Source organism: Cervus elaphus, chromosome 3, assembly GCF_910594005.1.
Source record: "Cervus elaphus chromosome 3, mCerEla1.1, whole genome shotgun sequence".
Taxonomy (NCBI): domain Eukaryota; kingdom Metazoa; phylum Chordata; class Mammalia; order Artiodactyla; family Cervidae; genus Cervus; species Cervus elaphus.
In genome coordinates, this window is record NC_057817.1 from 54162770 (window position 1) to 54175690 (window position 12921).

A 12921-nucleotide genomic window follows, 5' to 3' on the forward strand; every position below is an offset into this window, starting at 1 on the left:
CTCCTCCAGGGGATCTTCCCAAACCAAGGATTGAGCCCAGGTCTCCCGCATTGCAGGCGGATTCTTTACTGTATGAATCACTAAGGAAACCCAAAAACACTGGAGTGGGCAGCCTGTCCCTTCTCCAGGGGGTCTTCCCAACCCAGGAATCAACCCGGGGTCTCCTGCATCACAGGCAGATTCTTTATCAACTGAGCTATCAGAGAAGCCTGTTAGAAATGGTGGTGAAGATTAAATACATGTATTTCTTATTATAAATAACAAAATCACAGGTATAAATAATATAAACTGTAATCTACAACTTTAGGGGATTTGTAAACATGTGAAGTACACTTACCAGGGTCAGCACTCCAGAGATGGTTAAGGCAGTTGGTCAGAAAAATTGAACAGGCCCAAGACTCAAGTCTTGCAGCCTAATGTCTCAGTCATGCTAGAGCTTAGGAGTCTACCGGTTGTGTTAATAAAAGAAACAGCCCCAAATGGAATCACTTGTACTAAGTCCCATGTCGGTTGTCCAAGACTTAATGCCTACCCTAACTGCAATCTTAGCCTCTCCCAGGAATGTGACCTTTAACCAGGCAATCTGGAATTACCTGGAGTTACTTAAAGGGAGACAAAAGTGGATTGCCTGAGACAATCCGCTCTGTTGAAAAGCAAAACTCAACCAAGTTTGGAGATCTAACTGACTTTATTCAATGATCCATGACTCAAGTGGGCTTTTCCGGTGGCTCAGACGGTAAAGAATCTATCTGTAATGCGGGAGACACGGGTTGGATCCCTGGGCTGGGAAGATCCCTGGAGAAGGGAATGCCTACCCACTCCAGTATTCTTGCCTGGAGGATTCCATGGATAGAGGAGCCTGGCGGGCTGCAATCCATGAGGGTGCAAAGAGTTGAACATGACTGAGCTTCTAATTATATCATATTTGAATCAAGCGGCATTCCATCTAGCAAATAGAAAGGTGCTCTAAAGAGTTGTTAAAAGAAGAAGTTTTTAAAGGCAGAAAGAGGATGGGACAAGGAAGTCACAAATAAAAGAAAGGATTGTTTCAGACAAGACCACCTTCCTTTGGGGGAAGGTAAGTGTCTTTGGGGTGATTACCTCGCTTGTGCTGGCTAGGTAATTTCACATTGACTGGTTAAAATTCACGTTCCTGGGAGAGGCTGAAACAGCAATTAAGATTGTTTTGCTGGCATAGAGCTTAGCACAAGTGACTCCATTTTGTGCCTATTTTTTTTTTAACAACTCTTTGATAGAAACTTCCTTTTCCTGGTCCCTTTTGCTTATAAAAGCCTTCTATTTTGTACGGTTCTTTAGAGCTCTTTTCTATGTGCTAAACGGGACGCTGCCCAGTCCTGAATTGTTGCGTAAAGCCTATTAAACCTTCAAATTTACTCAGTTGAATAGTTTTTTAAGAGATTCACTGTCAACAGCAGGACTGAAGGAGACCTCTGATGGCTTCAGAGACGATAAGAAACAGGCATGGTCCCTGCAAACCCTTTTGCGTTCTCTGTCTCTCGCTGTTTCCAAGGGCCACATATAAGTTCCTCTCGGTTCTGAGGGCCACTCTGTGTCAGCCTCCTAATGTAAGTGGTGTTCCAATCCAGGGCTGTTCAGCTCGAGCTGGCAGATGAGTCCAGCCAGAACCCAGTCCCCCAGCCTGCTGTTCAGACTGTGATTCCCCAATTTGAGCGAAGACCCTCAGCGGCTGGTTCGTCCCCAGGCTCCGCAGTGGGGACTGCTGGTCTTCAGTCTGCAGTCCCACATCCGTCTGAGATCTTTGCCAGATTGCAGGCTTGGGACTGCTGGGAGCAGCTGCGGTTCCTAATTGTTTGGAGTCAGCCTGCAGCCCGTTTGGCATCTGCTGGTTCAGTCTTTTTCCAGCCCCCAGATTCATGGGAATTGTTGGTGGGACACACAGGGACTTTTCTTGGCCGAGCTGCAGTGACATTTCTTGGTTACTGCTGGTGTGTTAAGACGCACATGCTTGATTGTCTGTCTTAGTGTAGATAAAGGCTATTGTTAACGGGAAGCTTCCAAGCCAACAAACCACAAAAACTGCTGAGCATTTAAAAGCTGTTAAAGTGCTCATCACCTAACAGAGAGACTCCCATTCTAGGAAAATTTGGTCATAGAATGCCAACATCAATAAAATTTCCATGCAAAGAGACAACACTTGTAAAACACCACATAATCTCCAACCCAGTGGCAATTCCTTTTAGGTATTAGTTTAGCTTCAAGAGACCCAAAATCTTAGCTAAAAACGGAACAGGATTCGTAAGCTCCAAAGAGTGAAGCACACCGTCTTCTGGCATACCTGCCTATTTTATGTCTAAGATGACGGTTCCAGAAGCTATAAATACCACAAAAACGGCAAAATCTTACTAAAAACACAAAAAGTATCTAGAACAACACCCAGGCCTCCCCTATTACATCCTCCTAGGGACCCATCATCAAAATGCTTCCCCAGGGATTGATATCTCAGTTGTAATCAATGGTGATGCTGGAAGAGAGATTGTTCTTTAAGGCCCTATGCAAACTCTTCACCTCATTGCGTCAACTCCCCTGAATTTACATCATCAAATTAGAAAGGATCTACCAGGAGGCCTTCATGATTCAGGATTTGCTTACAAGCCCCTCTGCTCCTGGTTAGGAGTGAGTACAGATGAGGCTATATGATCAGGAATCTCTCCTCAACTCTGGAAGCCTTTGCTGAATGTACTGCTAGAGCAATACCTGTCCAAACAAAAATCCTTAGGCTCTCTAGCCGAAGTTGTTCTAGATTTTCTTTTAGCTGAACAAGCAGGTATCTATGCTATGGCCACCACCACCTATCATACCTAAATTAACACTTCTGGGGAGGCTGAACTCAGCTACCTAAGATTACTGAATAAGCCACTTTGAAAGGTGATCCCTCTAAAGACCCCTCAAAGTGATCTCTCTTTGACTGGTTTGATTTTGATTCCTTTGGGTCTTGGGGACCATGGCTCTGAAGTGCACTCCAGACATTGGGAATTGTCTGGCTTGTAATCATCATAGTAGTCCCTCCGGCATCCTATATTCTCCTAAAAGCTTTAAATGTGTGTCCTCAGCTGCTAACCACCAAGCCAATGATTTCTCTAAGACTGGAATGTCAAAAAGGGAATCAAAAGTATGATTGACTGAAAAACCTGTAAGCCTGAAGTCATGACCTGTGAATACAGAAAGATTCAGCCAAAAAACCTTCATGGACCTGTGGATTGTCACAGTAAAAGCTGTGGGGAGAAAGAACTTCAGAGTGATAGCTGGCAATGGTGCTCATGCCTTAAGCTTTGATCACATCTTTCAGTGAAACTCAGGCAAAGTTTCGGTTTGATGACAAATCTTGGGCAGGAACATCTGGGGAGATGTGAAGGGTAGGTGCTGCAGTAAAGGGCGGAAGCAGAGAAATGTAGCTCTACAAAGAGTTGAGGAAGTGGTGGAGGAAAAATAATTCCCCCTCTACCCTTGGAGGTTCTTGGCTGAGTAAATAATAAAAGACAGCATAACAGGAAAAAAGAAACAGAAGTATAACAATATGTATACTTCCTATATACATGGGAGATACCCAGGAAAACGAAGACTTTCTTGACATTATCTACCCTTCTCTTCCCGGTTCAGAGACAAATGGACATTTCCCTTATAAATGTAAATAGCTCTTACAAAAGGGTAACCTCTGCTCATTTTTCAGAGCGTCTCCGCTGTCTGCTGCTTCTTAAAAAATAATCCTTATGCCAAAGAAGCATATGTTGGAAGGACAGGCTGCCCGAAACAGGCCTGCGCTGCCAAGGTGCGGTGGAATCCTGTGAAATCCTTCATTTGGCGGCGCAGCTGGAAGGAGGGTCCACAGTGAACTTCCAGAGGGTGGTCCGCCGGGAGCCCAGCGCTCAAGCACTGGTTCCGTCATTCAAACAGGCTTTGTTACGCACCTTTCCTGTGACCCAGAGCCTGGGTGTCAGGGGTGGGCGGGCGGAGACAGCCGTGTGCAGAACCACAGCGCCTGCCTTCAGGAAGCGCACTGCCTAGCGGAGGAGACAAATAGTCACAGTGGCAATCTTACGACTGTTTCTGAAACTACACCAGCAGACGTTTTGAGAGCAAACTTTTGGGACTGTGAGATGTAGAACCGGGGAGGCGATTTAAGCTTAGCCTTGGGAGAGGGTTTTTCACTTCTCCAGGTACCAGGGCGAGGAGGGAATGGTCCCGCATCTACAGGATCAGTGCTTCAGAAAGAGGCAGGCCTGGGTGGCGGTGGCGGGGAGGGCTGGAAACGTCCTGGCAAACGCCCGCGGGGGCCCGGCGGCGGTGGCCCCGGGGCCTCGCGGCGGTCAGAGGTGGGGCCGGGGGTCCCCCGGGGGCGCGGAGGCTTCGGCCCGCCTGCCTCGCTCCCGGCCCCGCCGTCGGGGGGCGCTGCCTCCTCCCCGGCGGCGGGGGGCGCTGCGGCCGAGCGGCGGGGGGCGCTGCCTCCTCCGGGACGGCGGGGGGCGCTGCGGGCCGGGCGGTGGGGGCGGCCCGGGCCGGCGCGGCGAGCGGCGCGGCGGATGGAGAGTCTGGCCGCGGCCGGCGGCGCCGCCTCCTCGTCGGGCCGGGCACGGCGGGCCGGGGCCTTTGTGTGAGGCGGCGGCGGCGATGGTGCTCGGGCCCCGCGGAGCCGGGTAAGCGCGGCCAGGCCGAGGGCTGCCCTGGCCGAGGCCCGACCCTCGGCCCGGCCTTTCTCTCGCTCTCGCCGGGCTCCCTCCCGCCCGCTACTCTCGGCCGGATCCATCCTCCCCCGCCGCGCAAAGACCCCCGCCGGCCCCGCCGCTGATCCCTTCGACCCCCGGCCGGCCTGGCGCCCCGCCGCCACCCCCTCACCCCTGCCCGGGGTCGCCCTGAGGAATTCCCGGCTGTTTAGGGGAGGGATCGAGGTGCTCGATGCCCCTCAGATGGAGTGCCCCAGCCGGATCCAACGCCCTTCCTCCCGAATTCGACCCTCCAGAGACCGTGGCGCCGCGCGGTTGTTGGGGTCCCTTCTCAGAAGTTCCGAATCCGTCCCCTCCCACTGCCGCTCGGGCTTCCCGGTGCCCCGACCTGCTGACCATTGATGTGTGGCCACCGGGGCCCCGAAGAGCCTTCGCTGCTACCCAACAAAGCTCAGAGGCTTCCTGGGCCCCAGAAAAAGTTGGGAGTTAGTCCAGTGTGGTGAGGTGGAGGAAGGGGGCTGTGTTGCACAGGGCGAGTCGTGAGGCAGAAGGAGAGGGCAACGAGTTTGGCTTTTTTTCTGGCCTGCACGACTCAAAAAGGGGGGGGAAATGGTACTTTCGGAGTTACCTGTGTAATTGGTAGCTTCTTATTCCAAACCCTATCTCCAGGCATCAGGTAAATCTCTCAGTTCTGGTCAACATAAGCATAGCTCCTGAAAAGGGTAGGGGAAAAAAGACCTGAAGACTATTTAGGTAATTTTAAATACCATAGTTGTGTTCTTCTTTACTTTACTTCTCTGGCTTCATGCACAAGCTACAGGGAATGTGATAGAGCAGTATCTGAATGGCCCTGGGCTAGGAGGCAGGTAGCTTGGATAGGGAAAGCTGGGAACTCAAGAATAAGCAAGTGATTTATTTTAGGGCTTGAAAGAATGCAGCAGTGAGAGGAAAGGAAAGGATAAAGCATGCTTATCTTTCCCCTAGTAGCTAATGGAGCTTGATCATTGTGTTCAAGTATGTGTATGGCATTTGGCCTAGTAAGGGAAGAGAATATACTCAGTGAGATAGGAAGGCTTGTATTCAGGAAGAAATTAGGAAATTAATATGAGAACAGTTTGAACCAGTTGCTCTGGTAATGAAATATAAGAAGGTATCAAGAGGATGCTTTGGACTTGGCTTTAAAGCACTAGCTTCTGTCGAGTCAGGCCTCCAGCTTCTCTTACAGGCCAGTTTATCAGTTTTTTTTCAATATTTTTGGATTTTTTTCGTGATCACTCTGTCTTGGGGGATGTGCAGGGAGAAAGGTCACTGTCCCATCACTTGTGCTGTCATTGTCCCCTCCAGCAGAATGGAGCAAGTGTGTGTCCATTCACGCCTGCTCTCTCCCTGGGGCTTGAAAACATGCAGACGGTGGCATTTTGTCCCGCAGAGCTCTTCACCTACAAGGATGTGTTTGGCCATCCACCTTTTCCTTTTGCTATCCGCAGATTAACTGTGCTGATAAAGAGGCAACTTCACAGGAGCTGCTAAGATGGGCATGAGGATCAAACTGCAAAGCACCAACCACCCCAACAACCTGCTGAAAGAACTCAACAAGTGCCGGCTCTCGGAGACCATGTGCGATGTCACCATCGTGGTGGGGAGCCGTTCCTTCCCGGCCCACAAAGCTGTGCTGGCCTGCGCGGCTGGCTACTTCCAGAACCTCTTCCTCAACACTGGGCTTGATGCTGCCAGGACCTACGTGGTGGACTTCATCACCCCTGCCAACTTCGAGAAGATTCTGAGCTTTGTCTACACGTCGGAACTGTTCACGGACCTGATCAACGTCGGGGTCATCTATGAGGTAGCGGAGCGTCTGGGTATGGAGGATCTCCTCCAGGCCTGTCACTCCACCTTTCCTGACCTGGAGAGCACTGCTGTGGCCAAGCCCCTGAGCAGCACCAGCGAGAACCACTCTGGTACCCCGAGTTGTAGCTCAGCAGAACACCCCCATCCCCTTGGAGAACTCCGGGGTGGCGGGGAGCACTTTGGTCCTGATAGAAACTATGTGTTACCTAGTGATGCTGGAGGAAGCTATAAAGAGGAGGAGAGAAATGTTACCAGTGACACTAACCACAGCCTGCAGCCCCTGCCACCAAAGTCAGAAGACCACGATGCCCCTGCTCCATTCACATCCGTCCCCAGCGTGGGGGGCCAGCCAGTCCTGGGCACTGTCAGTACCGGCATGCAAACCAGCACCAGCTCCTGCCAGCCGTACAAAGTCCAGAGCAACGGAGACTTCGGTAAGAACAGCTTCTTCACCCCTGACAGTGCAGTAGACATCACCACTGGGACCAACTCCTGTCTGAGCAACAGCGACCATTCCAAAGACCCAAGCTTTGGGCAGATGGATGAGCTCCAACTGGAGGACCTGGGGGATGACGACCTGCAGTTTGAAGACCCCACCGAGGAGATTGGCACAGCTGAGGAGGTGATTGAGTTGAGTGACGACAGTGAGGATGAGCTAACTTTTGGAGAGAGTGAAAACCGAGAGAATAAGGCCATGCCCTGCCAGGTATGCAAGAAGGTTCTAGAGCCCAACATTCAACTGATCCGACAGCATGCTCGGGACCACGTGGACCTGCTGACTGGCAACTGCAAGGTCTGTGAGACCCATTTCCAGGACCGGAACTCCCGGGTCACCCATGTTCTCTCCCACATCGGGATTTTCCTCTTCTCCTGCGACATGTGTGAAACTAAGTTCTTTACCCAGTGGCAACTGACCCTCCACCGACGGGATGGAATATTTGAGAACAACACCATCGTCCACCCCAACGACCCCTTGCCTGGGAAGCTGGGTCTCTTTGCAGGGGCGGTCTCTGCAGAGCTGAAATGTGCTGCCTGTGGGAAGGCACTGGCCAAAGATTTCCACGTGGTCCGGGGCCATATCCTTGACCACCTGAACCTGAAGGGCCAGGCCTGCAGCGTCTGTGACCAGCGCCACCTCAACCTCTGCAGCCTCATGTGGCACACACTTGCCCACCTAGGCATCTCTGTCTTCTCTTGCTCCGTGTGTGCAAACAGCTTTGTGGACTGGCATCTCCTGGAGAAGCACATGGCTGTGCACCAAAGCCTGGAAGACGCCCTCTTCCACTGCCACTTGTGCAGCCAGAGCTTCAAGTCGGAGGCTGCCTATCGCTACCACGTCAGCCAGCACAAGTGCAACAGTGGCCTTGACCCACGGCCTGGCTTTGGGCTCCAGAACCCAGCTCTCCAGAAGCGGAAGCTGCCAGCAGAGGAGTTCCTGAGCGAGGAGCTGGCGCTGCAGGGTCAACCTGGGAACAGCAAGTATAGCTGCAAGGTGTGTGGCAAAAGGTTTGCCCACACGAGTGAGTTCAACTACCATCGGCGGATCCACACGGGCGAGAAGCCGTACCAGTGCAAGGTGTGCCACAAGTTCTTCCGCGGCCGCTCGACCATCAAGTGCCACCTGAAGACGCACGCGGGGGCGCTCATGTACCGCTGCACGGTCTGCGGCCACTACAGCTCCACGCTCAACCTCATGAGCAAGCACGTCGGCGTGCACAAAGGCAGCCTCCCCCCTGACTTCACCATCGAGCAGACCTTCATGTACATCATCCATTCCAAAGAAGCGGACAAGAATCCGGACAGCTGACTGGGTCCCCACAGAGCCGGGGGAGCTCCCAGGCGGCAGCCAGGACATTGGTTTCCTAGTGGCTGTTGGTCCTGCCCCACCTGAAGTTACAGTTTTGCCTTGCTAGGAATTCTGTTCTGTCCTGTGTTTAAAGAAGACAAAAGAATATATAGCACATGAACACTAACTGTTTCTGAGAAGCAGCGGCCCTGTCGTGCTTACCTCCTTACCTGTTCTTGTCCGTGGAGGGCTGTGTCTTTGATTCTTTGGAGGCTGGTTTTGGGATCTCATCAGGCAGTTGGTGTCAGCTAGATTCCCTTCCCCAGCCTCTTGAGTTTTAGTTTACTGATAGGTTTTATGCTGCTAAGAATCCAACCAACAGCCTCACTGAACAGGAGGTGGAGAGAGGTTTTCACTGTGGGTATTTTTGCCGGACCTCCAACCGGGACAGCCAGCTAGGAGAGAGATTTTGGGAATGTGGTCATTCAGAAAAGACAAGGCAACTCCCCCTTGGGTGCTGGTCCCAGCCCTCATCGGGGCATGCTGTCAGGGATGAGGGGCCTGCTTGTTCCAGGGCTCGAATCTGCTGATTGGACGGTAAAATCTCTTGGCAGCTAGATCCAAACCGGGGACAAAGCTTTCTGTTTAGGTCTGAAAGCTTTGGGATGAATCCTTGCCAGCCGCTAAGAGGAGTCCTGCAGTGCTGCCGAAAGCAGCAGCCTGGGACGGACAGGAAGGGAGATTTCTCTTTTCCCCTCAATTCCAAAGAAATGTGATCTTATGGAGTGGTGGCCCAGGATGTTAGGCTTTCCCTGTGGGCAAAAAAGACAGGGAGCTGCTCTGATGTAGTCATCACTTGTCTGGCTGCCTCCCTCGACCCTGAGTTTCCTGGTGGAAGGGTGGGGATGTCTCTGAAGCAGCAGCCTTGCCTTAATTTGCATCCAGTCTCCCACCGAGAAGTGTGTTTGGCCTGTAGTATAGGCGGGAAGACCCCGTGAGGTGGAGGGGTGGACTGTGAGCCCTTCAGGATTAAAGGGACCCAAGTAGCTGGATGTACTTTCTGTCTGCCCCAGTCAGGGAACCTGTTGTTTGCTCTGCTAACTGGGCCAGAGTTTTGGCAGCTTTGGCGGCTTTGACCTGCTAGATTTATCCTGGTCTGTCATTGCATGGCCACCAGAGGGTGCTCTTGGCCGACAGCTGGCTCAGGCCCTCTCCAGGTGACTGGGTGATGGATCTCAGTCGGGCTTGCTGGTTGACTGTTCTTAGTTGCCTTTTGAGGGGATCTTGCCCAAAGAAGGCCTGAGGGAGACAGCCCTCAGGTCTCGCCTCTCACAAGGCGGCACCTCCGAAGCCCATACTACCTCACCTGCTCAGGCGAGCTCTGGGGGCCCCTGGCCTTGGCCCTGCCCCTGGCCCTCGTGGGGCTCAGCAGCACCCCGGGCTGTTTTACAAGCAAGTAGTTTTAATTAACTCACAAAGCCTTTGTGGACATTAATATTTATTTATTTTTGTTTTTGTATACATATTCCCCAGCATCTCTGTTGGCTGAGAGACTTCAGGAAAAGGAGCTTCTCCCCAGCAAGTAGCCATATTCCAGGGGACAGTCCTGGCCAGGTATTTGGGGAACAGGGGCTTGAACTAGGGGAGAACAGGTCAAGCCTTTAAACAAGCAAATGCTTATCTCTCCAGATAAGTCTCTTGCAGAATAAACCCAGGGAGCCCTTTAGGAAATGGATGTAGATTCTAGAAAGTTGAGTCTTGTTAAATCCCTGGACCTCTTACCCCCTTTCCATCCTGGGGTTGAGTCGGCTGGGGACTGGATTGAGGGGATAAGATCACATGAAGGCCCTGTGTGCATATTTTCTCATTCTTCCTGAAGTTGGGAAGTTATAGTAACACATGAAAGTGAACCAAAGCCCTGTCCCTTTTGGACTTGCCCCCGGATCTACCCCCAGCCCTAACTGATAAAGCCTCGGAGTTTTGTGTGCATGGCTCTCCAGTGAGGTGACCATTACTTGAAGGGACTTGCCCAGTGGCCAGATTCACTGTCAGAATCCAATGAGTTAAATGTTCCCGTGGGACATTCTCGTTAGAAAGCAGTGCTGAGACTTTTCATCCCTGACTGACTGCTTCCTTTCTTCCCATTAGTCCTTTAAGAAGGGAAGTGTGTAAAAGACCACAGTCAACGATCTTCTCAGCTTTTCAAGCCTGAGTGGTTTCTCCCAGATTGTGGGTGAGGACTGAGTTTTGAATGGCCAGATCTGAGAGTGGGCCTACTCCCTGGAAGCCAGCTGGGTAGTTGAGAATGGATCAGTGTGCTGGAGAAACCCTTTTCCTTAACAGAGGGTTATCACTGATGCTGGGTAGTCTGTATACTTAACCTGAAACTGTGAAGTTTTCCCTTTTTGCCAGTAAACCAAAAAGCAAATCCTTGAAACTTTACCCCTAAAACACTAAATAAAAGACTGCACCCCCTGATCCTCCCGAGGCCAAGTGGCTGACCAGGGTGACATGGTTGGCTGCAGTCAGACGTGTAGCAGGGTCAGTAGCTCATGAGGCTCGCTGACCAAACACTGTCCCCCGCGTGTGCCCCTTGTTCACACCTCAGCCCTTCCTCTGTTTGGAGTCGCGTTTGCTTCCTTTGCCACCAGCCACTCTCTTCCGCACTGTTTTACTTGAAACACTATGTTGTGGCAAAGGGCGCTCTAGGATACCTGGTGGAAGGTATTCATTTTATTCTGAATTTAAAATATTTTCAATTGTCTGTTCATTGGGTTGTGTTGCCCTCTCTGCCCTGGAGCCCAGTTTAGCACTGTCTTCTGCTGTATCGTTCCAAGGTTCGTTCTGTTTGATCCTTGGATGTCTTTTCTTTTTCATCCCCCACCTCTTTTTCTTGTTCAGTACTCAGGACCGGTTACATAATTTATAGAGCCCTTTGTTTAAAAACTATTAAGAATTTTGTGGCAACTAGAGCATTAAAGCAAACACAAGGCCATTCTCACCTTTTTTCCTAAGGGAAAGGATGATACTCTAATGTTCTTGTGTTAGTCGATCAGTCGTTCTGACTCTTTGCGACCCCATGGACTGTAGCCCACCAGGCTCCTCTGTCCATGAAATTCTCCAGGCAAGGATACTGGGTTGGGTAGCCATTCCCATCTCAAGGGGATCTTCCCGACCCAGGGATCCAACCCAGGTCTCCTGCGTTGCAGGCAGATTCTTTACCATCTGAGCCTCCAGGGAAGCCCCTGTTATCCTAATGGCCCACTGTAAGCAGCTGCCGCGGCCAGAGGAAGGGGTCAGCGTCGGGGCGCTCCTCTGCCCGGCGGTGACTCACTGATGCTGCGGGACCTGTCGGGAAGCTCTGAAGTTTCAGACTCCTTGGAGTCTCTGGTTCATGGCTAGTTGGGAAGAAAGGAGGTAGGGGTGGGGGTCAGGAAATAGGTAAAAATTCTTTCTGACATTCTTCTGGTCTATGGGTACCCTTTTGTCTCTAGGAGACCTCTGAGTTGAACGACCTTCTCCCCAGGCAGGTTTTGCTGCTGGTGAATATTCCTCTTCTGACCACCCGCTGTGCACTATCACCGCCCTGCCCACCCCCGGCCCCCAGACTATTCTACTTTGGAAGTGAATTCACACTTCTTTACATACGGACATGATTTTGTTGGCATGGAAGTGGGCTGTGTGCAGAAATGTGCCCATCTGGGGATCCTCGTGTGTCCTTTTCCCTAAATCCTGCACCGACTAAATCAGGAAGCAGGGCACACAGCGTTTGTTTCAGTGTGCTTACTCATGGTAAACTTAATATCCCCATGAAAATGCAACTTCTACTTTGGATGTTTCTTTAACACCTTTCCCCTGTCCAGTCCACCCTCCCCTCCCACCTCTACTAGCTACATCTCTTATGAAACTGAGAAGAGTTGTTGACATTTAACTCCTTCCATTAAATTAATAAGTACTGACCTCCTAATATTTAAGTGTTTACTATCTATTGCTGTAAAGTTTTGTATATTTTGTAAACTTCTTTTCTCAAATAGTAGATGTCTAAAATCGTTGTACATCTGATTCTTTTATATTCCATTGTTCAGCACAAAGTGTGGTTTTTATTTAGAATAAAAAAAAGGGAATTTGAAATGGCAGTTCTTTTCCTATTTACTGTGGTCTGCTCGCCCCTCACAGTTCAGAGTATCTGGGCCATCATCCTCTCAGCAGCAACATTCTGCTCAGCGGATGCCAGAGTTCTTTCAGGTAGCACATTTCCTTTCCTGTAGCTGGAATTCCCCGGGGTTGACTTGATCTGTTTTTAGTGGAAAATTAACTCGATGACCCAACCTTTTCAGAGGGACCATCTGTAAGGGGACTCTTCTGTTGGCCCAGAGGGTTGGTCACAAATTGTCTTGCTGGTGCCATTCACCATGACATGGTGTGTCGGAATGGAGAGAGGCAGATTCAGAGAGGGGGCGGAGGTTTGGCCTAATTTCATGAGATTGGTAACCAACGTCCCCCTACAGAGGGGAGACAGGCCTCTAGAGTTAGGACGTGACACGGTCCCCTTGGCCTCAGGGCACACTGGTGGGACCCGGCCCCCGT

General features: G+C 51.1%; 1 protein-coding gene across 4 annotated transcripts; it reads left to right on the forward strand.

Annotated features, from left to right (window-relative positions):
• Positions 1-4054: 4054 nt before the first annotated feature.
• On the forward strand, positions 4055-12470 carry ZBTB39 (zinc finger and BTB domain containing 39). Of its 4 annotated transcripts, XR_006338219.1 has the most exons (3): positions 4529-4673; positions 6188-9948; positions 11829-12470. XR_006338219.1 is itself a non-coding variant. In XM_043889641.1 (2 exons), the coding sequence occupies exon 2, from the start codon at positions 6232-6234 to the stop codon at positions 8353-8355; it is 2124 nt and encodes a 707-aa protein (XP_043745576.1). In that variant the 5' UTR covers positions 4055-4196; positions 6188-6231; the 3' UTR covers positions 8356-12470. The 4 variants fall into 4 exon arrangements, 3 of the variants coding, with proteins under 3 accessions (XP_043745576.1, XP_043745573.1, XP_043745581.1); XM_043889641.1 differs by lacking the exon at positions 4529-4673 and adding an exon at positions 4055-4196 and having other exon boundaries at positions 6188-12470; XM_043889638.1 differs by having other exon boundaries at positions 6188-12470.
• The last annotated feature ends 451 nt before the right edge of the window (positions 12471-12921 follow it).

Bases quoted from the DNA above. Each gene is read 5' to 3' on its own strand.
- ZBTB39 (XM_043889641.1), top strand. From the start codon at position 6,232: ATGGGCATGAGGATCAAACTGCAAAGCACCAACCACCCCAACAACCTG.